The following is a 25163-nucleotide window of genomic DNA, read 5'->3' on the forward strand; positions in this document are numbered from 1 at the left end:
CAGCCACGCAGAGCCGCCACAACCCCCAGCACGGTGACGTGTCTGAAAGCAAGGACCCCGTTGCATGCACCCCCTGAGCTGGGAACACTGTGTGGAGGCTTCTTCTTTGGAGCCCACACTGGGACCGTGTCTGTCCCCAAGAGAGACCCTGGCCAGACAAGGGTCCCTGCATAGCCCGGGCCAATCCGCGGTCTCTGCTCCTCCCTCCACGCCCAGACGGAGACAGTGACAAAGGCCGAATTAGAGGGAGTTTATTGATGCCACCGAGGGGCAGAGGGTGCAGCGCGGGGGAGCAAGCCGGCGCCTACAGGGCCAGGCCACAGGCAAGGCTCGCGCTAAGGGGGTCCACACAGCCCGCAGCCAGCCAGGGGGGCCTGCTCTGCGCGGTGCCCGCTGCGGGGAAGAGCATGATGTGTGACCTGGAGGTCAGGGGACGGCAAGGTCCCAGTGAGCGAAGCCTGAGCGGAGCAGAAATGGCCAACTCCTGCTGGCGTCAGTGGAAGGGCGGTTTTCACGCCGGGATGCTGCGAGGCAGATGGGCAGCGAGGTGGCAGGCACCGACTGCCCAGTGACATGGTGAATACGGCGTATCTGTCTACAGAACACGGGATGTGCTCGGGGCTGGGCTCCACCCCAGAGCCTTCCGCATGCAGGACCTGCGCGGGGAAGGCTGCCCCACGGGCCAGTTCTGGGGCACATGGGGCTCCAGGCGCTGCTTTGGGACGCGAGTCCTCCCCGACCGGAAGAGGCTGGCACTTCCGGGGCTGGTCTCAGGGGGGACGTGTCTGATCCCCCCACCGCCGCGCCCTGGAGTCTGACCCAGAGCGCGCAGGGGGCATGGGCTCGGCGGGCCGGGCTGCGGGGAGCGGCGCCTCCCTGTGCGGCCGGACCAGGCGCTACTGGAAGTCGAAGGTCAGCTTCCGGGGCGTCATGAACTCCTTCACCATCTCGTCCGTGACCTCCTTGCGCCGGGCCTGGTGCTCGGCGATGAGGGGCTGCAGGACCTCGATGAGCGTCTTCTTGAGCTCCCCGGTGAGCATAGCGCCGCTGGTGTAGTCCTGCCGGGGGGATGTGGAGCGTGGACGTGGATGCGCTCAACTGGGCACCCGTCCACAGCCCTGCGGCTCACCCGTCCCTGAACATGACTGGAACCGAGGTCCAGGGGCGGCAGGGACGTGTCCCAGCACAGCCAAAGGACAGCAGGAAAGGGGGTGGCACCGCCCCCACCCCCGAGCCAAGCACACACTCGGGGCGCAGGGCTGACCCTGGCCCTCCGGCCTCTCATCACACAAAGAACTGGTGCTCTGCGTGGCTCAGGGCACTGGGCGGCAGTGTTTGGGGCCCGATGTCATTCCAGAGCCTTCGCTGGGCCTGCAGCCCCACGTGCCAGCCCCACCTGGCTCCTTCCATTGCTGCCGGGGCAACTGCCGGACATGTGTCCACCCTGCTCCAGTCCTGGCGACCTGTCCTCATCTGTCCTTCCCCCTCTGCCTGCTGCACCACTTCAGCCTCCCACGAGCTTCTTACAAGGTTTCCTGGAAAACCCGGGAGGAAGCTGAGGGCAACTGGGCCCGAGACCTGGCACCAAATGGCCAGTGTCCAGTGCCCGTCGCCACCAACTCTCCTCAGTGGCTGCCATGTAAACGCTCTGTGGCCCCAGGAGTCTGCCACCTCCCGCGGGCGCCCGGGCCAGGCACGGCTCACCTTCCTGATCTGCTCCAGCTTGTCATCGTCCTCCAGGAAGAAGGTCAGGTACATGAAGGACACGTCCACGTCGCAGTTGCCTCCAAACTGCCGGTGCTCCTCCACGGTGTCCCGCCCTCCGGAAAACGCGTGCTTGTTCACCTGCGTGCAGGGGGAACCTGAGGCCCTGGCCGCCACGGAGGGGGCCCTTTCTGCCAGAACCTGACCGGATCGGGGGCCGGGGGAGGAAGCACCCCAAACTGCGGCTTCCTGCCAGGCTTGGCTGCCAGTCCCAGGCCCTCCGCAGACAAGGACGAGGAGGGCGGACTGGCTTTCAGTCCCAGAGACACAGAACAGAGCTGGGAACATGGGAACAGCTAAACCTGGGGGGAATTCCTAAGGGAGGTGACAAGCTTCAGAGCAAGAGGGACACTACTGCCTGGGATTGCAGAGCGGAAGTGCCCAGAGTGCCTGGCGGTCTCTGTCCCGGCAGAAACAAGGGGTGCAGGGAGCCATCAAGGGGCAGAAAGGCAGCAGGCAGGGCCTCATGTGAAAATAAGAGTGTCAGGAAAGCCTCAGAAAGCAATAAAAAACGTTTTTTAGGATTCTCTGAAGATAATCTTGGAGAATCTAGGCTGATGGCCAGACAAAGCTAACAAGGACAGACAAGTTCCTGCCAGATGCTCTGGGGAGTGTGACAAACGGCCCCTGGGGCCCCTCTGGGAGAGTGGCCTGTAGCCCAGCTACGCACTGGACAGTTCAGTGCTGGGCCTGGTGATGCGGCACTGGGGGTTGTCAGGGCCACCCCACTGGCGCTTGGAGGTCTCCCGGGCTACGCTTGGTGGTGCCTGGAGGGGTCATGCTGTGTTGGCAGTTGAACTGGGGTCCTCTGGCTCTCTCCTTGGCCTGTCATCCCAGTGCAGAGCAGAAGGTCCCTTGGTGAGGCTGACGCAGCCCCAAGCCAGGGTGAGTGCCGGGGAGGGGGGCCAACATCAGTGGGGCTCATCCTTCCTCCTCGAAACGCACGCGTGCAAGCCACGCTGACAGAATAAAAACTCGGCGAACTTTGTGGGCACATAGCTCCTTTCTGGCCGACCTCTGCACCAAGCTGTGCCGGGAGGAAGCCTCAAAGACAGGACGCCCGGCCCAGGGAGGTCTCAAAGGCTCTTGCGGCTCCTCCCGGGCGAAGCCCCTCACTAGCAGTGCCCCAGCACAGTTAAGTGGTGGCTGTGAGGGTGACACAAGGAAACAGCCTGCCGCTCCTCAGAGATGCCCGCTCAGGGTAGATGGTGAGGCCGGTGCTGCCACAGAGGCTTGGAGCTGGCTGGTTCTCAGTGATACCGACCAGTGTGGCCCTCATTCGTTCCATCGCCTGCCCATCGCCATCGACCTCCCCGGGAAGGGGGAAATGGCTCGAGACTACCGAACGCAGGCGGCGAGGGGGAGAGAGAGAGAGCGCTGCTGGGCCTTCTGAAAACACGCAACTGGCTCCCCCCTCGGCACCCTCAGCAGAAAGGGAAACTGTTTACAGTTTCCATCCCAGGGCGAGCAGCGGCCTGCGCCTCCTGCCAAGCTTTGCTATCTGGCTTCCCATCGCCAACCAGAATCTGCTGGGACTTTTTGGAGGGGCAGAGGCCGGCAGTGACGCCGCAGGCTGCGGGACGCACCACAAAAGCAGTTCACGGCTCAGGCTTCGACCCCCCCGCAGCACACACCAGGCCCGGGGAAACACGGACAGCCCCGTGGGACCTTGGCAAGGGGAGCGACAGCCCGAGTGAGGGTCTATTTCACCCTTCAGGCAGTCCGCAAGTATTTCTTGAGCGTCACTGAATAGGCTGGGGCTTGGGGGGACACCTTGGGTCATATGCGACTGTCGCGGGAAGATGCCTCCTGCTGTCCGGGAGGGCAGGGCGGGGCTACTCCCCCTTGGGAAGGCCGCTGGGCCCACTTCCTTCCCTTCAGCTCCTTACGAGGTCGCACCACTGTCCCCCAGCGACACTTCAAGGGAAACGGTAAGCGAGGCCGCTGATCCCGAGTGGATCAGTTTCCCTACTCTTTACCCGACTCTCCTGGACGACTGCCACGAGTCCACGTCCGAAAGAGAAGCACAGGCTCTTGCCTGAATGAACGGACGTGGACCAACCTGCTGCAGCCCCGGGGAACGCTCGCAGGCCCGCCAGTGGGGCTGGCTCACCTTGGACTTGATCTGCTTGGCTGTGTCGGTGAGGAAGATGGAGGAGTTGGGGTCGCTGGCGCTCATCTTGGTCTGTGCCCCCTGCAGGGCGGGGAAGAAGGTGGAGTGCAGCAAGGCAGGCTTGGGGTAGCCGATCCTGGGGGCCACGTCTCTCGTCATCCGGAAGTACGGGTCCTGGGGGAGAGAGGGGCGGTTTTGGGCGCGAGGAATGTACCCGCGGCCCCTTCTGCACCTCTGGCCCTCGAGGCCCAGGACCAGCCCCTCCTCACCTGGTCGATGGCACAAGGGATGAGGCACTGGATGTCGGCCCTGTCTCGGAAGATCTGCGGGAAGGAGTTGCTGAAGGAAGGAGCAGCCTGGATGGCGGGAAAACTGATCTTCCCTGAAACCAAACACAGAGACCAATTGCGGCCATGCTGAGCCACCCAACGGGGTGGGGGAGACGCCAGTGGGCTTCCCCGCACGAGACAGGCAATAATCAGTGAAATATGAAAACCAGGAAAGCAGAAAGAACAATTAGTCCCAATCTATGTCTCTCTACCTTCTCTTTTATGATTTTGTTTTTTTTTTGGGGGGGGTGGGGAGTCAAAGCACACATGGAGGTGCCCAGGGCTGTCTCTTGACAGTGCTCGGACCAAACTCCTGGCAGTGTTCAGGGACCATACGTGCTGCCAGGAATCAAACTGGAGTTTGCCATGTGCAAGGCGGGCACTCTAACCTTTGTACTGTCTTTCTGGCCCTGTGAGATGCCTTTCAGTTGTGATCTTATTATTTGCGTTTCCTTTATCCTTTTCACAGGTGGCCTTAATCTGCGCTGTCACTAGCTCTGCACACGTCTCATGTATTATTTAACTGATCGCTAGTCACTGTGCTCAGAGGTTGTTCTCATCTTTAAGCACATATATCCTAGCTTAGATGTTTTTCCTATGTTTTGTGGTGCTAGCAAAGTAACCGAGGGCCTCATCAATGCAAGGTATGTGTTCTATTACTGAGTTCCATCCAGGCTGAAGTGAACTATCTTGGGATCTAAAGTGTTTTTGCCATTTCAGAGGAGGTGGGGCTGAGGTATCTGTGGGGCCATCTCCTGACTGACTCTCATAACCTGCACTGAGTCGGCCCCCAAGCAAGGCACAGAGGAGGAGATTCCTCCCAACAGGCAGAGCGCTCAGGTCCTGATGGGCAGGAGTGACCCTGACAAAACTCCAGGGCTTGGTGGACCACCTAATGAGGACCCCCTGCAGGCCTCAGGCGGCATACCCAGGGACAGGATCCCCTGGCAAAGCGGGGAGTGGGGGGTGGGTAGGAGTGGGGAGTGGGGTCCACCCTGAAGCCCAGAGCATATCCTGGGAACAACCCACCGGGCCTAGAACCATGCACCAGAGGCCACGTGTGGAGGGGTCAGAGGCAGCCCAAAGTCTCAGGCAAGTTTCGGCTTGCGGAGTGAAAGGTCTGCAAGCAGACAGGGTCAGCACATCCGCACGAGGGAAGGAATTACATGGAAAGGGCTCCAGAGTCACACGTGTCAGGAGGCAAAGCTCTGCAGGCTTAGCAGCGTCTCTGCCACAGGTGGGACACTGGGGTCCCTGGGACAAAGAGCTCATGACGGCCCTGAGAGCTGGCATGGGGCCTGGACAGTCAGATTCTTTTTTTTTTTGGTGAAGCAAGAAAGTTTTTTGATTGAAACCTCTATAGCAAGATGTAAGGGGAGAGAAAAGGAGAAACACGTGTGGAAATAAGCAAGCAAAGAGACAAGCAGGTAGAGGTGTGTTCTAGGGAGAACACGGGTGTGAAGAGTGAACCTCTTCTTTCTTCGCGTTTTGGGGCGATCCTGGCGCGTGGAGCTGGGACTGCAGCTGGGCCTCCTGTGAGCAGCGCGTGTGCTCCCGCCCTGGGCCATCAGTTGGCCTTTCTTCCCTCCACCTCCCTCCCCCTTTTTTCTTTCTGGCCATACCTGGCAATGCTCAGGGCTTATTTCCTGGCTCTACACTCAGAAATTCCTCCTGGTGGTGCTCGGGAACCACACGGGATGCTGGGGATCAAACCTGGGCTGGCCGTGTGCAAAGGAAGCGCCTTCCCCAACGTTCTATCGCTCCAGCCCCCGGCTCTTTTTCTTTCTCCTAGACTTGCAACGGACTATGGAGGGGACACAGACGAAAATCTCCAAGGACAGCGCACACAGCTGGTCACACAGCCACGGGCATGGTCCTCCTCCCTGACATGGGTTTTCTATCACAGACAGGGGGCGAACCCCCATCTTGGAGACAGCTTGGGCTGGGGCAGTCCCTTACTCGGACAGCAGGGCTGGAGGTGCTGGCTCCTTACCGATGCAGTCACTGTCACTGAAGCCAAAAATGCCTTTCACTTGGTTGAAGGTAACATGCTTCTGGATCTTCACCACGTTCCGGTAGAAGCCGGGGCTGGAACTGCAAAGACAAGGAGGATCAGCGCCGGGCTGCCAGGGCAGCCTTCTGAGCACACACAGATGGTGAACACACGCTGGGCAGGACAGTGCCAAGAAACCAGCTGCAGGCTGTTCTCTTTCCTGTGGGGCTGCCCAGGAGGGGGACCTGTGTGACTCCACAGAGGCCAGCAGAGGCCCAGGTGAGGGGCTGCCACCTGCAGGGTCGGGCTGTGGATGGGAGCCCGAGCAGCTATTGTTATTATTATTATTTTTGGTCACACCCGTAGATGCACAGGGGTTCCTCCTGGCTCTGCACTCAGGAATTACTCCTGGCGGTGCTCGGAGGACCATATGGGATGCTGGGAACCGAACCCGGGCCTACCCGCTGTGCTACTGCTCCAGCCCCCGCAGCTATTCTTCTTATCCTTTTAAAAAATTGTATTCTTCTTCTTGGTTTTGGGGCCCCAAGTGTCCCCTCCTCACCCCATGTAATCAAGGTCGGAGAAGATGAAAGTCTTGTTGATGTCAAAGCCGCAGGCAATGATGTCCTTGGCGTTCTCCACGGCATAGCCATGGGCCTGATCCAGGGTCAGGTCCTTCCACAGGTACTTCTCATCATCGGTCATCTGGATGACCAAGGGCACATTGAACACGTCCTGCAGCCACCTGGGAGGGGAGACCCGGGGCGAAGACCACAGGTTAATGCCATGCAGATGAGCACTAGGCTGTGTCGGCAAACACAGTGAGCACCCTGACCCAGAGTGTGACCGGGGGTGCCACACTCTCACTGCTCTGTCAGGCGTTTCACGGCTGGGCAGCAGCCCCTCTAGCAAGCAGAAAAAGCTGTACGAAACGGTAAGTTTTCACTTCTTCTGCAGTGCTGGGGATTGAACCCCAGGCATCACACATACAAAGCAAGTGCTCTACCACGAAGCTACACTTCCAGACTCTCCAACGGGAAGTTTCCACAGACAGGAGGAGGGCAGAAGGGGTGAGGATGGCTCTGGCATAGGTAGCCTGGCACGGGGAAGAGAGAAGCTTTGAGGTAGATCAGAGCATCTGCCCGGGTGATGGCAGAGACGACTGCACGGTGCTGACCATGAGGGCTCCATTCCAGGGAGGTGGAGCCCAGAGGTGGCAAGCCCATCAGTAGAGAGACTTGCAGCCCAGCACATGGAGAGTGTATCAAGCCCCCCTTTTTTGTTTTGGGGCCACACCCAGTAGTGCTCAGGGCTGAATCCTGGCTCGGCCCTCAGATAATCACTGCTGGTGATGCTTCAGGGACCATATGGGGTCCTAGTGATCGAACCCGGGTGAGCCACGTGCAAGGCAAGTGGCCAAGCCGCTGTCCCATCTCTCCAGCCCCACTCTCCTTTTTGTAGCCCTACAAACAATGTCGTCTAACCTGTGTCCACAGCCTTCTGACCTTGTGACTGCCCAATGCCAGGGTCAGGCTACCCCACCGACTCCCTGAGGGACCGCATGGCAGCCCTGAGCAGCTGCTTCCTCTTTCTGAAGCCTCACAATGGAGGGTGAGGCTCTAACCCATACAGCAGCCGAGGGCGAGGTGCAGAGAAAGAGCCCTGTGTGCCATGCCACCTCCCTTAGGTCAGCCCAGAAGAGCCGAGGGAAACAGGAGCTGCTGAGGCACCAGTTCCCTCTGAGTTCTTGGGGTGAACATGCGGGAGCACTGTCTTGTGAGCCCTGGCCTCAGTCTGGTCGTCACGCCCCAATTCACCAACAAGCAAGAAAAGGCCGATGGCTGATACTTACTTTGTGAAAATGAACGGGATGAGGTGACCTACGTGCATGGCTTCCGAGGAGGGGCCTCTGCCCGTGTACAGATAAAACGGCTTCTTATTCTCATAGGCATCCAGGACTTGATTCATATCTCTAAGGGACAGGAAGCGAAGGCGAGTGAATTTTCTGAGGAAAATAGCAAGTGCCAATGCCAGGGGAGCACATAAGCAACAATGACAACAATGACGAAAAGGGGTGGCAATGAAAATGACCACACACTCCAAAAAAGGGAAAGAAATCCCAACTGGAGAGAAGTCCAACTACCCACAGGGACACAACTGTCTCTCTAGGAGATGGTAAAGAATTCCCCCAAAGGGAAAAGAAAATAATCAGTGAACAAATGAATTTAGCAGGATGAAAGGACAAAAATTAGCTGTATTTTCTAAAATAGGTGAGCACACTGTCAATACATTTATAATAAATTATGTATGTATACGTATTTATATTTGTTTTATCCAATCTCGGGCTCCACAAACCCTTGGAGTGACCCTTGACAGTACTTGGGGACCATACTGAGGATTCAAACTGGGGTTACAGTGCCACAGCGACTGCTAATACCAAGGCCAGTCGCTGACCTTCTGTACTACCTGGCACCATTATGCATATAACAAAGCTCCTTTAAAACAAAGCAGGGTTTTGGCAAGAAGTGACTTTGGGACAGATCCTAGGTAAGCTGCAGATAGGTTCTGTTTGTCAGGGGAACTTGCGTCCACTCAGATTTTAGCCAGTAACAACCCCCCCCCCACCACCCCCATCACCTCTAACTCTGAGGAAGGTGGAGGGGCTGGGAATGAAATTTCTCTGTTCGAAATGAAGGATTTTAAAGGAAAAACTAGAGACTGGAGCAATGGCACAGCAGGCAGGGCGTTTGCCTTGCACATGGCCAATCCGGGTTCAATTCCCAGCATCCCATATGGTCCCCTGAGCACCGCTCGGGATAATTCCTGATTGCATGAGCCAGGAGTAACCCCTGAGCATCGCCAGGTGTGACCCCCCTCCAAAGAAATGAATAAAGGAAAAAATATAGCATCAGGGCTTGGCGATATAGTACAGCTGGCAAGCACCTTGCCTTGCATGTGGCTGACCTGGGTTCAATCCCCAACACCTCATATGGTCCTTGAGCCCTGCCAGAAATGATCCCTGAGCACAGACCCAGGAGTCAGCCCTAAGGACAAACAAGAAATGTACAAACAAACACTCCCTAGCATGTGTCCTGCCTGCTGGATTTCCCATGCATATTCCCTTGGGCATCCCCAGGTGCAGCCCTACTGGGGGGGGGGGGAGGGGCTTTGGTCCCTCAGTACTGCAAGGCCTGATCCTCAGACCCCAGCATGGAATCGACAGCCTGGTTATCCAAGAATTGCTGGGTTGGGGCCCCAGAATTCCCAAGCACTGCTTGGAAGCCAGAAAAGCAAGTCGCTGAGTCTGATTTCTTTTAAGGGATCTTTAGTGTGGCTGCAGAAACTGGAGTTTATTAGTCAGAATGAGCACGTTTTACCTAAAGAAATCAACTGACTTGATCTCACAGAAAGGAGACCAGACAGTGTCTGCTGGGCTAGCTCCATGTCACTTGGCAACCTCAAATGAACTTGCTGAATGGTAAATGATTTAAAGCAAAAGGTAAAAATCCCTAGAGATATGAGGCTCTAACAGATTATTGGTAATTTGAAACATTAGAACTGAATCAAGAAACTGGATTATGTTAGGCAAGACAACGTTACCAGTTCTCCAGACTGAATCTCCCCTGGAGGAACTGAAGCTATGACATGAATCTCGTGAAGATTATCATCACTGGGGACTTCATTTTGAATGTTTTTTAAACTGTTCACTAAGTCTCTTGGGAAAATCAAGTTTTACTAAGAGCAATCATCGGAATCCACCTGAGAATCTAGCTCATTTCACTGAAGCAGTGATTTTTGCAACTGAGCACTTGAATCTCTAAGCGCATTTTCCAGACCAGTCTGTTTTGGGGCCATAGCCTGTGGTCCATAGAAATCACTCCTTGGAGGGCTTGACGAACCATATGGGATGTTGAGGATCGAACCCAAGTCAGGCCAGCCACGTGCAGGGCAAGTGCTCTGCTGGCTGTGCTATTACTCTGTGCCCCACCCCCCCAGCAGCTAATTTTAGCCATGAGAACAGGTGCAGGTTTGCAGGTGTAAAAAGGTTGAAAATCTCTGTTCTAGGCATTATAATAATTTATTGATGTCATCTAATCTAAAGATGCTAAGTATGACATCATTTTTGAGCAATTACTTACAAATCTGAAATGAGAATATTAAGGTTTTAAGCGCTAATCTATGATTTGGGCTGACAGAAATAAGGGAAACAACTCTGCATGTAAAGAAAATAGGTTTGTGTTTTCAGTAATAAAGATACAAAGAATGGAGATAGTGTTGCTGAGGGAAAAGGAAGACTTCTGCCTCAGTATGAACCTCTTACTGGGGAGTGGAATTAAAGGAAAGTCATACGACAAACAAGAATGTAATCAACATTTTTCCCCCCTTGGGTCTTTCCCACTGGCAATGTCTGGGGACCAAGCAGGGCAAGGGATCGAACCCAGGAGGCAGACACACAAAGAATGCACTCCAGTCCTTTGAGCCTCTTCCTAGATCCCAGACCCCGAATGGAGAAGAAACATGAAGTTTGTCAAAAAGGAATTTTAAGGGGGGAAAAATTTCTATATAGTTCATAGATTTGCTGGAGCGGGCACCAGTAACATCTCACAATTTGTTGTGAGACTTGTTGTTACTGTTATTGGCATGTCCAATACGACACATGTAGCTTGCCAGGTCTGCGGTGCGGGCAAGATACTCTCGATAGCTTGCTGGGCTCTCTGGATAAAATAAAAGAACTGTATTTTTTTTTTCTTTTTCTTTTTGGGTCAGACCTGGTGATGCTCAGGGGTTACTCCTGGTTCTGCACTCAGGAATTACTCCTGGCGGTGCTCAGGGATGCTGGGATATGGAATGCTGGGAATTGAACCCTGGTTGACCACGTGCAAGGCAAACGCCCTCTCCACTGTGCTATCGCTTCAGCCACAAGAATTGTTTTTAAAGACATTAAAATCTGTTTTAAGAGGCCAAAGTACTACAACGAGTATGACATTTACCTTGCATGTGGCTGACCTGGGTTTGATCTCTGGCATACCCAGAGTACTGTACGGGGTGATCCCTGAGCACAGTACCTGGAATAAATCCAGAGGAATGCTGGGTGTATATCAGTTTTAGTAGTGATAGTCTAGTTACATAAAACTAGGCTTCAATTCACTGATTGTACATTGTACATTATTCAAACAGTTCATGTAGAAAAAAAAAAGACATGTATACAAAGTATTTTCATGTGCTTCATGTGAATTTTCCCAACAGGTCCTTGATTAGTTTAAGTAAACTTAATCTTGATTTTGAAAGTGCAAAGTTTTATTTGCAATTATGAAAGTTTTTATATTTTTTTTTCCTTTTTGGATCACACCAAGCGATGCTCAGGAGTTACTCCTGGCTCTGGCTCTGCACTCAGGAATTACTCCTGGCGGTGCTCAGGGGACTATATGGGATGCTGGGAATCGAACCCGGGTTGGCTGCGTGCAAGGCAAATGCCCTACCTGCTGTGCTATCCATACAGCCCAAGTTTTTATATTGTTTTAAAAAATGTTTGTCACTTTGGTTAAATGAGTAATTAAAAATACTATTGCACAGTAATCAACCTGTTTTAAAACTTTTAATACCTATGACAAAAGTTCCCAGAAATAAAAACTATAAATCATGAATAAAACATCTGGTAGATTTATTTTATTTTTTGCTTTTTTGGGTCACACCTTGTGATGCACAGGGGTTACTCCTGGCTCATGAATTCAGGAATTACTCCTGGCGGTGCTTGGGGGACCATATGGGATGCTGGGAATTGAACCTGGGTCGGCCGTGTGCAAGCCCTACCCGCTGTGCTATTGCTCCAGCCCCATCATCTGGTGGATTTAAATAGAAAAGAGGTACAGTTCCTAAACAACTCAAAATAACTATTGTTTCTCTTTGAGGAAAAAGAAATGCATATAAGTTAGATCTATTTAGTATGCTTAAACTTCAAGGGGAGGGTCACATAAAAAGAAATAGTTAACCTTTTTTAGACATTTTTTTGTTTGCTTTTGAGCTACACCTGGCAGTGCTCAGGGCTTACTCCTGGTTCTGCACTCAGGGACCCCTCCGGTGGGCTTGGGGGCCATCTGGGTGCTAAGACTGTGCCTTACTTGCTGCACTATCTCTCTGGTCATCCAGTTGGTTGATGTGTGGAAAACTCATACCTCTGATATCAGAAGTGAAGCAGCAGGGGAGATAGGGGACATAGACTTGAGTTTTTCCTTCAGAAAAAGCAAAGAAAAATCTGAAAATGAAATGAAGAAATTGCTATTTGGGGCCAGAGACCTGACCAGGGTTCAGTGAAACTTGGCAATTTTGTGCCCGTCTTCTTACCTCCAAAGCAAGAGTGACTCTCCGAGGCTAAGAAAGTAAAACACACTGGCCGGATGTTTAGGTTTGTAGTCTGGAGGATGTGACAGTTCCCCAGGGAGCTGAGGCAGAAGATTCCCTTAAGAAAGGAGGTTCAAGTAGCCCCCGGCATTTATGGATGTGGTCCCCCAAATAACAGAAAGGGGGAAAAAGGGCAGGTAAATACTTGAAATTAAAAAAAAATCCCCCACTTTATTTAAACACTCTTGTGTACAAAGTTGCTCATGATGATCTGTTCCAGGCATTCAATATTCCAACCCCCATCCCACCACCACTGACATCTGCCCTGACCCTGTCTCCATTCTCCCGACCACCCCTCAAGTCTACCCCCCAGCAGGCCCACAACGACTTATTTTACATTGCTTGTTACCCCTAAATGGCTAATGGAGTGAGCAAGAAATATTTAAGCAGAAGAAAATTTGTCAATAATGTTTTATCTCACCATGGGGACATTAAGTCCTCATCTAAGCTGCTTACTAAGCTGCTGCTGCAAGGTAAGCCTTCTGTGTCGATGTTTTCCTTAGTCAAGATTGCCTGGCTTCTATGTTACACTCCCACCCAATCTGGAATACTTACGAATGGCCTACCTGAAAAGAAACAAGAGTCCAGAATAGAGAACTATTCTAACAACAAAGAGGCAGACATCCCAATTAAACAGTGGGCAATGGCCTGGAAGAGACATTTCTTCAAAGAACATAAAAGAATAACCAACACACTCGAGAAAAGATGTTCAATACCATCAGTCATCTGGGAGATGCAAATCAAAACTACAGCGAAATGCCACTAACGCACTGAGAAGGTAGCGACAAACAAAATGGGAAATAACAAGCATTGGCAAGGATGTGAGCCCATGAGATCCCTTGACTGTCCGCTGCTGGTGCGAAGGCAAACTGATGTTCGTGCCGGGGAAAAACATCTTGGCAGTTCCTCAAAAAATTAAACACAGAGGAACTGTATGACCCAGCAGCTGCACGCAATGTATAATCCAAGGGACCAAACAACATGTCCTCACATGAACCTAGATACAAATATCCAGAGGCTATCGATAACCTGCAAGTGAAAGTAACCTAAATGTCCATTAGCTGATAGTGGAAAAACAAAATGTGGGAACAGGTATTCAGTGAAGCATTTCCAGGTACACAAAGACAGGCGCTCTGACACACACAACATGAAAGAATCTTGAACACACTCTGCTAAGGGTAAGCAACCAGGCTCAGGTCACCTGTAAAAATGAGTCTGTGAAATGTGGAGTCCAGGCAAATCCAGAAACACAGAGAGTAGATCAGTGGCCAGTAGCGAGGTGGACTGGAGGAAGGGGAAGGGATGAAGCAGGAGTGACTACTAATGGCTATGGGATGTTTTTCTGAAGAACGAAAATGTTCTGCAATTAAGTAATGATGACGGCTGCACAGCGCGAGAATATAGGCCTGCCTTGAATAGTGGGCTTCGCCTCATGCTGCAATTTTTTAAAACTTCTTTATTGAATCACTGTGAGACAGACCCTTGCAAAGTTGTTCATGATGGGATTTCAGTCATCCAGTATTCCAACACCCTTCCCTCCACCAATGTACATTTCCCAGCACCAGTGTCCCCGGGTTCCCTCCAATCAATCACTCCTCCCCACCAGTCTCTCTGGTAGGTTCTTTTCTCCCCCATCCCCTCTCTCCCTCTCTCTCCCTCTTTCTTCCCCCCAATCTCCCTCTCTGTCTGTCTGTCTGTCTCTCTCTCTCTCTTTTCGGCATTCTGGTTTGCAATATTGATAATGAAAGGTTATCAAGAATATCCTCTTACCTACTTTTAACACTCAGTTCTTGTCCAGCATGACCCTTCCCAGCTATTATTGTCATACGGGTGTCTTCTCTGTCTTACCCACCCTCATGCTGCATTTTTAATGCCAACATTAAGACTGATTTGCTAAAGTCTCAGATGATGGTCGACAACATTCTTTTGGCAGTAAGGTATTTTTAAATTGAGGTATGTACTGTTTTTTTCAGAGCTTACTCCTGGCTCTGCGCTCAGCGATCACTTCTGGTGGGCCCAGTGTGTGGGACCGAAGCTGGGCTGGCCATGTTCAAGGGAAGTGCCCTAACTGCTATACTAACACTCTAGCCCAGATATATACATTTTAAAAACCTTAATGCTCTTGCACACTTTCGGACTATGGTGTAGTATAAATACAACTTTTATCCGCAGGAAACTACTCATGATTATTATTACCATTGTCTGGAACTAAGCCCCCACCCCAAGATGTCTAAGGTGTACCTGTATGTTAATACACCCTGAATCGAATACTTTTAAGGGTGAATTCTGACCTGTGAATGACATCTCGATTAAGAAAAAAGTGTGCTTCCATGGTAACCACAGAGAGGACTGAGTGGGACCTGCAGTTCTTTTATTTTTTGGGTCACACCTGGCAATGCTCAGGTGTTACTCCTGGCTCTGCACTCAGGAATTACTCCTGGCGATGTGGGGGAACCACACGGGCTACCAGGGATTGAACCTGGGTCAGCCGTGTGCAAGGCAAACGCCCTACCCTCTGTACCATCGCACCAGTCCCAGGGACCTGCAGTTCTTTGAATGTAGAATTTGAAGTGTTGGGGCAGCCTGCCAAGTTCTCTGTGTGTGCTCCTGTAATCATGGAAGTATGAGCAGAACAGAACAACCCTACCTGGATGATTAATTCAATTTACATTTTACTCAGCAATCAGCTGGACCCAATCAAAGGTGATCTGTGCAGCGGGGAGAGGCAGAAACCCTTTAGGAATCTGCCCATTTCTGATGTTATCTGCTTGGAACTTAATGTCTAAGGTAGGGAGGGTGCATTCCATGGAAATTCTGTTAGTTTCTCTTTTGATATTTGTACACAATGGGGCCTGTACAGTAAGAGGAAGAGGATACAAAATTTCAGGAAGCCTACTGTACTGTTTACTGCATGGAAAATGTTGAAGTCGGGCATATTTATCTTGTCTGTATTTATGACAGTGTAGAATTTACAGTCTGTAATCTGGCATGAATCTCATCTGCTTTAAGCTTGACTCCTGCCTTGTGAGATGGGCGGTTTACAATGGCACAAACAGGGTGAGAGAGAAGGATGGAAGCAGGGCAGAATCTCAGTCACTGCCAGTCTCCTGACAACTCACTCCCACTTCCCCACATTGGCAGGTCCCAGGCGGCTGCAGGAAGAGAACCCTCCTGACCAGGATGTATACCAAAGGAAAGGGATGGGCGGGGTGGCGCCCTCACCTGTGTGAGAAGAAGATGCCTCTGCGCAGGAAGTGGTGCGGTCTCTGGCCAGTGGCTCTCTCGATCCGGTTGATCAGCTCCTTGTCAATCTTACTGCTTCCAAACCGAACTGGAAGAAAATTGGAAAAAGACACATGAATGGAGGTGGCGCAACGTTTAGTGACCAGCAGTATTATTAAAACAAATGGGAAAACTAGTGATCCTTGTGCAATCTTTCTTTTCATTTTGGCTTTTTGGGTCACACCTGGAGATGCTCAGGGGTTACTCCTGGCTCTGCACTCAGGAATTACTCCTGGCGGTGCCTGGGGGACCTTACCCCCAGGCAAATGCCTGACCCGATGTACTATCACTCCGGCCCCGACCCATGTACGATCTTCACAAAACCAAACCTCTTCTGGTCGGTTTGGGTCCTTCTCCCCAACACAAAGTCAGTGCTTTTCACAGAAACAGCTGTGGCCAAGATCACAGCCATCAAAAGAGAAAACAAATTACAGAATAAAATCTGTTTTGTTGGCACTGGATTCTGATGAGAATTATATCCAGAATGCAGCCTAGTCAGCAATGTTTGATAAATACACACACTTGCTTTAGATATAATTACAGGGACAAGCAGAGCTTTTTTTCTTTTTGGGTCACTGTGATGCTCAGGGGTTACTCCTGGCTCTGCACTCAGGAATCACTCCTGGAAGTGCTCGGGGGACCATATGGGATGCTGGGAGCTGAACCCGGATTGGCCATTGCAAGGCGAACGCCCTACCCGCTGCGCTATCACTCTAGTCCCGACAAGCAGAGTTTTTAATATTTTTTAATTTTTGAATTGAGTTAATGTCTGTCCTGCAGTTTTCCCTCACTGATAGCCTACCCTTCAATCATGAAAGATGGCTCTGATAATAACATTCTCATTCTCTTTCTCCAGCCACTGCCAGTGGGAATTTCCTGAGTAGCAGGTCCCTCAAGGAAGGGCTGGCAATACAGCTGCCAAATCAGAAGTCTCCCTTTAAAAGCTGACTTCCAGGGGCTGGAGATAGTAGAGTGGGCAGAGTGCTTGCCTGGCATGTGTCTGACCCAGGTTCAGTCTCCAGCACCCCATACTGCCAGGCCCTGAGTCCTGCCAGGAGTGATCCCTGAGTACAGAACCAGAAATAAGCTCTGAGTACCACCGGTGTGACTGAAAACAAAAACAAAACCAAACGGAACCAAACCAAAGGTGACTTCCAGCTTTCACCTCACAATCAATATCACTGGGTGGGGGTGGATCTGAGTAACCTACTCATGATCACTAGGTGAAGACAGTTTAAGTCTCTGCACAGAGGTCAATTTCAACAGACATTGCCAAGTTCTAAATAGCTCAAAAATGGAGAAAAATGCGGGGCTGGAGTGACAGCACTGTGGGTAGGGCGTTTGCCTTGCATACGGCTGACCCGGGTTCGATCCTCAGCATCCTATATGGTCCCCTGAGCACCATTAGGAGTAATTCCTGAGTGCAGAGCCAGGAGCAACTCCTATGCATCGCCGGGTGTGGAAAAAAAAAAGAGAGAGAAAAATGCATCTATGAAATTGAAATTGTCTACTACAGCCATTATTTGGAAATAAGTTTTATATTATTATTTAATACACTAATCCTTTGGGAGTATACATACCACCAAAACACTTTAGGGTCCTTCATCCCCCTTGGCAGCGAAGCATCACTGGTTTATGATTAGTTAAAACTTAAAACCATCACTGGAACCAAAGCAACGGGATTACTTCTGAAGCTGAGATTTTCCCAAGACATACCAATGAGCTTGTCGTAGTCAACGCCTTTTGCACTGCTTGTCTGTACTGTCCATGGGTCCACAAAATCCTCTTCCCCAGAATTAGGATCACTATTGGCCCCGGATGCCTTTTTCTCTGGAGGACAGTCAGCCTTGTACTCCTTCCCCATGGCGGCTTTGTAGCTCATTTTTAATGATAACAACATTTGTACTGCAGAGTCAATCTCATCCTGGACAAAGGAAATAAAGGCAAGGGTTAGACACACGAACATTTAGCACTTGCTAAATGTCACTGTGGTAGACCTCATTCTAAGGTTTTAACACAAGGCCCAGTTTAGAAACCCCAGGAGGCTGCGGGACCGTCACAGCTTCCTGTTCAAAACCTGGGGCTTTATGTTTCTGGAAGTGCTGGGGCTTGATCCTGGAACCTCACATGTACAAAGCACCTGCTCTACCGCAGAGCTACATCCCCAGGTAAAGAGTCTGAGTCCCACCGGGGCCCCGGCTTGGATATGTTTTCTCTCTCTGCTTTAGTGCTGTGGACACTGCCCCATGTGGTGACATGATGCCTGCTGTCGCATGGCAGTTAAAATGCTAACGACTTCTCGAATACCACCGATGCCAGAAGAGATGTGTGACAAGATCCCTTCATCGACTGAACTGTGTTCCACAGTGGAACTTGTTCTTACATGCTACACAGGTTGAGATGAATATGTATGGAAACTTAAATGATGCCACCAAGGAGAATAACAGTAACTCAAATGGATGTCATGAAAACATCAATTAAATGGCAGTCTTTAGGAGAGAGTTATGCTGTGGAATTCTGGAGCCTTATCAAGCTATTCAAAATGCCTACATGTTTGTTTTAAAATAAGCAGATGACAAACAAATGTGAAACTTTAATCTACTAAAGACCTCCTCTTCCAGGAGCCCTGCAAAAGCTTCCCCTGGAAGCCAGGCATTTAAAAGAACAGCCTAATTAAGCAGATTAGTCATGCTATGCCCTAAAGCTCTACAACAGTAATTGGTCTTGCTGGATTAGATCGAAAACAAAGAGTATACACAGTCCAATTTGCTTGCCAAGGAAATACAACATTTTCACTTAGAGTTTGTACATAAAGTATCGTAAACGGGGCTTCCCAGTGGGAAAACACAGTAACCCCAACCTTCACTCAGACAGAACTGCTCCACCAGGAACAGAACTGAGGCTGGGCCTATTGTTGCTGGGTGATTCTGTAGCAACAGACTTATTTCAAATGCTGAAATTGTATGGAATTTATCAGTAAAATGAATCAGAGTGACAGAATTAATACTCTTATGGGTACATCTTGCACGGAGATACAGGGTCAGGTAGGTGAGATGGTTTTACTCATCAGTCTCATTTCTGAAGTGCCTCAGCTCAGTGTTTGAAGTAAAATTAAGTCTGGCAAGGATGAGCTCTGGAATTCTCCACAGGAAAAATCATCCTTTCATCACGGGAATGCTGACATTTCATAGTTTATTAGGTCTGACGCGGTAACTTAGAGGCTCTTGGAAGGGCAAAGATTTTGCCAGTGTTTGAGTGAAGCCCGTGTGTAGCTAGAAAAGTACCAAAACAGACAAGGAGGCACATCAAGCCTTATTTCTTTTTTCTGATTCAGCACTGTTAGACCAGGGCACAGTGAAACAAAATGTAAAAGCTCAAGTTCTGAAAACAGCTAGGTGCAGAAGACTATCTACTACCTGATTATGTATGTATCAGCTTCAACACAGGCAGAACTTTCCAGGTGGAGGGATTAGAGGGAGGCCTTCCTGGGTGGCTAGAGGCAGGGACCAAAGGGCTTGAGGACAGCTTCTGGGTACTGCTAAACTGTTGCTCCACGTGGATGCTGCTTATACAGCTATGGTCAATTTGTGAAACTTCATTGGTCTATCTGCCTATGATCTCCATGTTTCCTTTAAGTACAATGTATTTTAAATTTAAAATGTACCCAGACAAAAAGACACTCTTTTCTCTACCTGAACTCATTTTAAGAGTCCTTTTTAAATTTTAGGTGCCTCAAACACTGTCTCCCCTTTAAGCCTCCTGGCTCTGACCCTCCCTCAGGAGACTCTCTGCTTTGAGGAGTTACAGTTGCTGACAAAGTGCATCTTATTTGCATGGTACTTGAGAGCAGAAAAGGACATAGAGGACAGTGGCAGTAGATGGCTTGAGACAAGACTGCAGTGGCCAATGGTCTGGTATTACAAAGGGGGCTCAAAGACTGCTTACAGTGAATCTCTGAAACATCAGGCGCTCCTATTATCTGACATTTCAGGGGCACAGATAAATTCACTTCTTATTTTCTGGCCAAACCTGGGCAGTGCTCGGGGCCTCTTCCTGGCTCTGCACTCCGGGGGAACTCCTGGCGAGCTTGAGAGCCCATATGGAGTGGAAGGGATTGAATCGGGGTTGGCTGCAAGCAAGGCAACCTACCTGCTGTACTATCTGCCCATCTCCCTTCTTTATTTTAATTAAAACTTTTGTTTTGGGTGGGGCTTTGGGGCCATACCTGGTGATCCTCAGAGGTGACTACTGGCTCAGGGAACATTCCGGGCAGGTTTGAGGGGACCATATGGGGTGCCGGGAATCAAACCTGGGTCAACTACGTGCAAGGCAAATACACTACCTGCTATACTATCACTCTGGCCCCCTTCTTTGTTTCACATACTTCTTGGTCTTTTGTTTTTGGGATACAGCTGGCCCTGCTCAGAGCTGATTCCTGGCAGGGCTTGAGGATCACACCCAAATTGGCTCTAAGCAAGGAAAGTGCCCAGCCGCTATACTATACATACACATCTTTTTTTTTTTTTGTTTTTGCTTTTTTGGGTTACACCCGGCGATGCTCAGGGGTTACTCCTGGCTTTGCACTCAGGAATCACTCCTGGTGGTGCTTGGGGGGCCATATGGATGCTGGGAATCGAACCCGGGTCGGCCACGTGCAAGGTAAACGCCCTACCCGCTGTGCTATTGCTCCAGCCCCCCATACACATTTTAAACTTAATCTCATTATCGAGTCCTATCTAGAATGTGAATTTCTTCTTGTGAATGATGATGATTATTATTTTGCTTTTTGGGTCACACCTGGCAATGTACAGGGGTTACTTCTGGTTCTTCACTCAGGAACTACTCCTGGTGGTGCTCAGGGGACCATATGGGATGCTGGAACTCGAATCCGGGCTGGCTGCGTGCTAGGCAAATGCTGCCTTACCCGCTGTGCTAATGCTCCAGCCCCGTGAATGATTATTTTTTGATGTAAATTTCTTTAGTATTATTTTTTAAACGTTAAAAGAGTTTATCTGGGGCCTAATAGACCAAAGTAAAACAGTGACTGGTGCAGAGCTTGCAGTGTAAGGGCGAAACTGATGCCATGACAAGTGGCAGAAATGGGAAAAATCAGGTAGGCCTCAGTTCCTGGAACTGAAACAGATTCAGTTTCCCAGTAAGAAAACAATGCGTAACTAGCCAACCTGAACCCACCTGGCAAAGTTCCTGGGCTCAGCAAGTGGGTTCAATTAATCAATTCTCACAATGCCCCAGAAGTTACTTTTTGTTAACCCTAAAAGAACGAGAGATCTATGTAATCATAAAATTGGTACCAATACTGGAAATTATTGTTTAACTGTTGCCTAACCACTGTTACTCTAGACACTTGCCAAAACACCTTTGTCTGGTAACTAAGAAATTTTTTTTTCTTTTTTGGGTCACACCTGGCGACGCACAGGGGTTATTCCTGGCAGTGCTCAGGGGACCATATGGGATGCTGGGAATCGAACCCAGGTCAGCTGCGTGCAAGGTAAATGTCCTACCCACTGTGCTATCTCTCCAGCCCCTGGTAACTAAGGAATATTCTTTTTGAAACAATAAGGCGTGTACCACTTATGTAATCAAACCCTAAAGTGCTTGCTGCCTGAAGTTGTGGTCGCTATCAAGAGACCACTTGCATTATCGTGTTCGTGTCTGTCTTGCCATTTGGGAACCCAGAATCCTGGGCATAATACCAGCTTTCAGCGATAGTACAAGTGAGCAGAGCACCTGCCTTGCAAGCAACTGACCTAAGTTCAATCCCTAGCACTCCACAGGGTCCCCTGGGCCCATCAAGAGTGATCCCCGAGCAGAGCCAGGAGTCAGCCTTGGGTACTGCTGGGTGTGGCCACCAAACAAAACACTCCCATGAATGATAGTCAAATATCTACTTGAGAAATCACGCTCCTATAAAAACCAGAGTGAAAAATTAATTTGGAGGAAAACAAGACTGTAAAGGTAGGCAGAGAAGGTAGGAAAACTATTATACATTATATTTTAGATATAAAATACAATATAAAAAAGAAGACTGGACCTATAAAATGAGGACAGGGTGCTATGATAATAGGAACATTCAGAGACTGGATGAGATTTTAGAAATTAAAAACAAGAGAGGTACATTCATTCATTCTGGAATTGTGCACATTCTAGTTTGAGGTACATATTCTCTCATATTTCCTAGATAAAATTATTTAAAAAAGAAAAAAGTTAACAGAAAACAACAGAAAGCTGAGGAAATATGACTCAAGTAGGGAAAAAAATTGGAAATCAGAACAAAAACTTAAAAAAATAACCAGATAATCAGATTAGTTTCTGAATTAAAGAAACGCACAAAGTGAAAGTAGAGAAAGCAAATGAAAGAAAAATATACAATTTCTGAGAAGGATCATGAGATTTTAGTTTAAGAAGCCATCCGAGGAAGTTATAGAACACTGGTAAAAGCAAAGAACTGCCAGCTTCTAGAAAGACAAGGAATGGATTCTGGCTTTTTCATGGCAACTCTGGGAGTCAGTGACAGCCGCTGGATCTGGGACAGTCACTTCTACCCTAGAATGTTTTACCCAGTTTAGCCATCAACCAAAAGATACTTCAGACATGCATGACCACCCCCAAATCATTTCCTTTGTATTACTGTACTTTTTCAGAAACTATTCAAAGATTTACTCCGCAAGATATCTGACCCAGGGGATGCAAGAGCCAGCGTCAGGTAAGAGGGACCTGGCAGAGAGAGGTACGGGAAGGTCTGGGGACAGAGGGACAGTCGGTCCTAAGATAAGCAGTGTGGGACCAGTGACCAGTCCCAAGTGGAGGGGGCAAAGGGCACGGGAGAAGACCTCTCAAATCCAGGTTGGTGTAAAGCCTCAAAGAGACTCATGAGTATATGAAAATGCTGTACAATCGGAAATCAAGACAAAACCAAGTCGAGGGAGAGCACAAGTTCGGCAGGGAAAGAAGTTGCCAGGCCACTGCAGAGGTCAGCAGTGTTTGCTGCCCACGTCAATGAGAATGGTGATTTGTTGAGGGACAGTAAGTGCTTACACATAATGCTCACCTGCTCTTCCACAGAGAAGGCCCCAATCTAACCAACAAGGAACAACAGAATACACAACTGATCTTTAGAGATATGGGGGATATACGTATCAGAAGAATCAGCTTAAAGAATCTGTGTTTTTTGTTTTGTTTTGTTGCCCTTTATGGGTTTTTTGGAGCACTCAATGGTGTTCAGGGCTCAACCTTGGTAGTGCTTGGAAGTGTAGGGGACTGAACCCACGATGGCTGTGTGCAAGGCAAGTTCTCTACCCACTGTGATCTCTCTCCAGCCCTGAGAGTAGGACATAACTGGGAGCAGGAGGTGGGGAGGGAGGGATGAGGGGCTGTTGTGTTTCAAAGGCTTTTAAATCCTTTGTTTTTGAGACCACATGCCTCAGCACTGTTGAGAAAGTTGAGGTACGAGTCCCGAGAGTCCGCTCCCCGGCATACCACCCGACTTGCTGGCACAGAGAACTGAGCAAAACAATTACACATAGATGCGGTCACAAACCTTTGATGCATTCCGAGCTTTGAGGGATTTCACAAGCTCCCCCTGGGCAGCTACAATGCTGAAGAGATCTTGCTCGCCGTTGGACATATCCGCCATGTTCAGGGTCTTGGATGCAGCGGGCTAGGGTGGCTGCTGGAACACGTGCTCACAGGTCCAGACAAAACTGGGTGAGAAAAGAGAGGATCAAAACCTGTATTATGTTATAAATAAGGGACATGGATAAAGTAACATTCATAAAAATATAAGCAAAAATTTGGAGCCATGTAAAAGAGGGAAAGTGTGAGTCCATTTTTTAAGACCGAATGGAAGTGTGCCGTGTGAACTGAAGGACGTAGCCAAGACCCAACGGTGTCTGCTGACGGACCAGGGTCTGTGCCCAGGACATAGGAAGGATGTGTAAACTCACACAAAGGGGGCACGGCACACAGCGGCGGTGGCTCTATCTCTCCTGCCGCCCGCGTTCGGTAGTCTCACCCTTCTCCCACCCCAGGGAGGTCGATGGCGATGGTCAGGCGGAGGAAGGAACGAGGGCCAGGCTGGTAGGTATTAGTCGTAGTTTATTCTGATTCTCTCTCCATCTACACCAGTTTTCCTCTCTGCCTCTCCTCCCCTTCTCCTTCCTCCCCCATGCTACTTCATTCTCCTTCTCCATCCCCCTTCATCCTCCTTCTGTTCCTTCTGATCCTCTCTGACCTCTGCTTCTTCCTTCTGAACCCCTTCTGAATCCCTCTGACCCCTGCTTCTTTCTTCTGAACTCCTAGCACACTCCTACAGTACAGTTAAATCCTCTCTCCATGAGGAATTGGGGGAACAATTACACATAGGTGCGGTCACAATCAATAGGGGTAGAACTCTTAGCCTCAGGGAAAGCCGCTCCTAGGACAGATCCTTTCTCAGTAGGACAACCCACCCTAGGGTGGGATCCCATGGGTGTGTCTCTCCTCTCCTTGTCTGACAAGCATATAAGCATATTTAATAGAAATCATTTGGTATGGATACAGTAAGAAATATCTTAAACTTAAAGAATTGTTCTCCTAGGGTCATCTCGATCTCAGACTACGGCGCTCAGGCCAGATAGTCTTTCCCACCCCTAGCAGGATCCTAGTCTCGTCGTTACCTTTGGATCATGACAGCATTTGTCTATGATCAAACTCTTAGTTTATAGTTAAGAATCGTGGCACCTTGGCCTGGCCCATTTCAATGCCAGGGTAGCTCACTGCTTGCCCTGGGTCCATTCAGTCCCTCGTCGGGACCCTGCTTTTGGGGTGTTAGGAACTAAGGCAACCGAGGCTTAAGTCGAGAAAGCAGATGCCCGGGAGTGAATAATATTCAAAGCCAATCAAATCCTAAGTTACAAAGCATAGTGTTAACGGTCTTCCTGTATCTATACAAAAAGGATATTGCTTTAAAGTAAACTGTTCATGAGGCATAAGGAGAGGAGAAAGGCAATATTTCACTTATACATATAAAATCATAGATTTCTGGGAATCTGACCTTATAAATTAACAGAGTCTGACTAGGGGGAAAGCTGATTAACTGGGTGGGGAGGAGAGCATAGGGAAGACTGTTTACAGATAAACACAACGGAGTGGAAGTGCCTCAGGAGCACTGTGATGGGTGTAACCAGATAAACCTAAGCTTCTTGTGGAAGAAGGACAAAGCAATGTTAACCTACATCGAAGGATGCACATTTGATCATGGAGTAAATACCAAAAGGCTTTCAGA

General features: G+C 49.7%; 1 protein-coding gene across 1 annotated transcript; it reads right to left on the reverse strand.

The window, feature by feature from the left end:
• Nucleotides 1–814: 814 nt before the first annotated feature.
• WARS1 (tryptophanyl-tRNA synthetase 1) lies at nt 815–23599 on the reverse strand. Its single transcript, XM_056113774.1, has 10 exons — nt 23439–23599; nt 17597–17804; nt 15821–15929; nt 8052–8171; nt 6762–6944; nt 6200–6300; nt 4147–4259; nt 3878–4051; nt 1705–1845; nt 815–1058 (listed from the first exon to the last, which is right to left on the reverse strand). Exons 1-10 carry the CDS (start codon nt 23532–23534, stop codon nt 897–899), a joined length of 1407 nt encoding a protein of 468 aa, XP_055969749.1. The 5' UTR covers nt 23535–23599; the 3' UTR covers nt 815–896.
• Nucleotides 23600–25163: the final 1564 nt, after the last annotated feature.

This window comes from Sorex fumeus, unplaced genomic scaffold (genome assembly GCF_029834395.1).
Source record: "Sorex fumeus unplaced genomic scaffold, SorFum_2.1 ptg000022l, whole genome shotgun sequence".
NCBI classification, from domain to species: Eukaryota; Metazoa; Chordata; class Mammalia; order Eulipotyphla; family Soricidae; genus Sorex; species Sorex fumeus.

Bases quoted from the DNA above. Each gene is read 5' to 3' on its own strand.
- WARS1 (XM_056113774.1), bottom strand. From the start codon at position 23,534: ATGGCGGATATGTCCAACGGCGAGCAAGATCTCTTCAGCATTGTAGCT. The intron at 17,805-23,438 runs GTTTGTGACCGC...TCCTTTGTCCAG, and splicing joins AAGCTCGGAATGCATCAAAG to GATGAGATTGACTCTGCAGT. The intron at 8,172-15,820 runs GTGAGGGCGCCA...CCTGTCCCTTAG, and splicing joins GGCATCTTCTTCTCACACAG to AGATATGAATCAAGTCCTGG.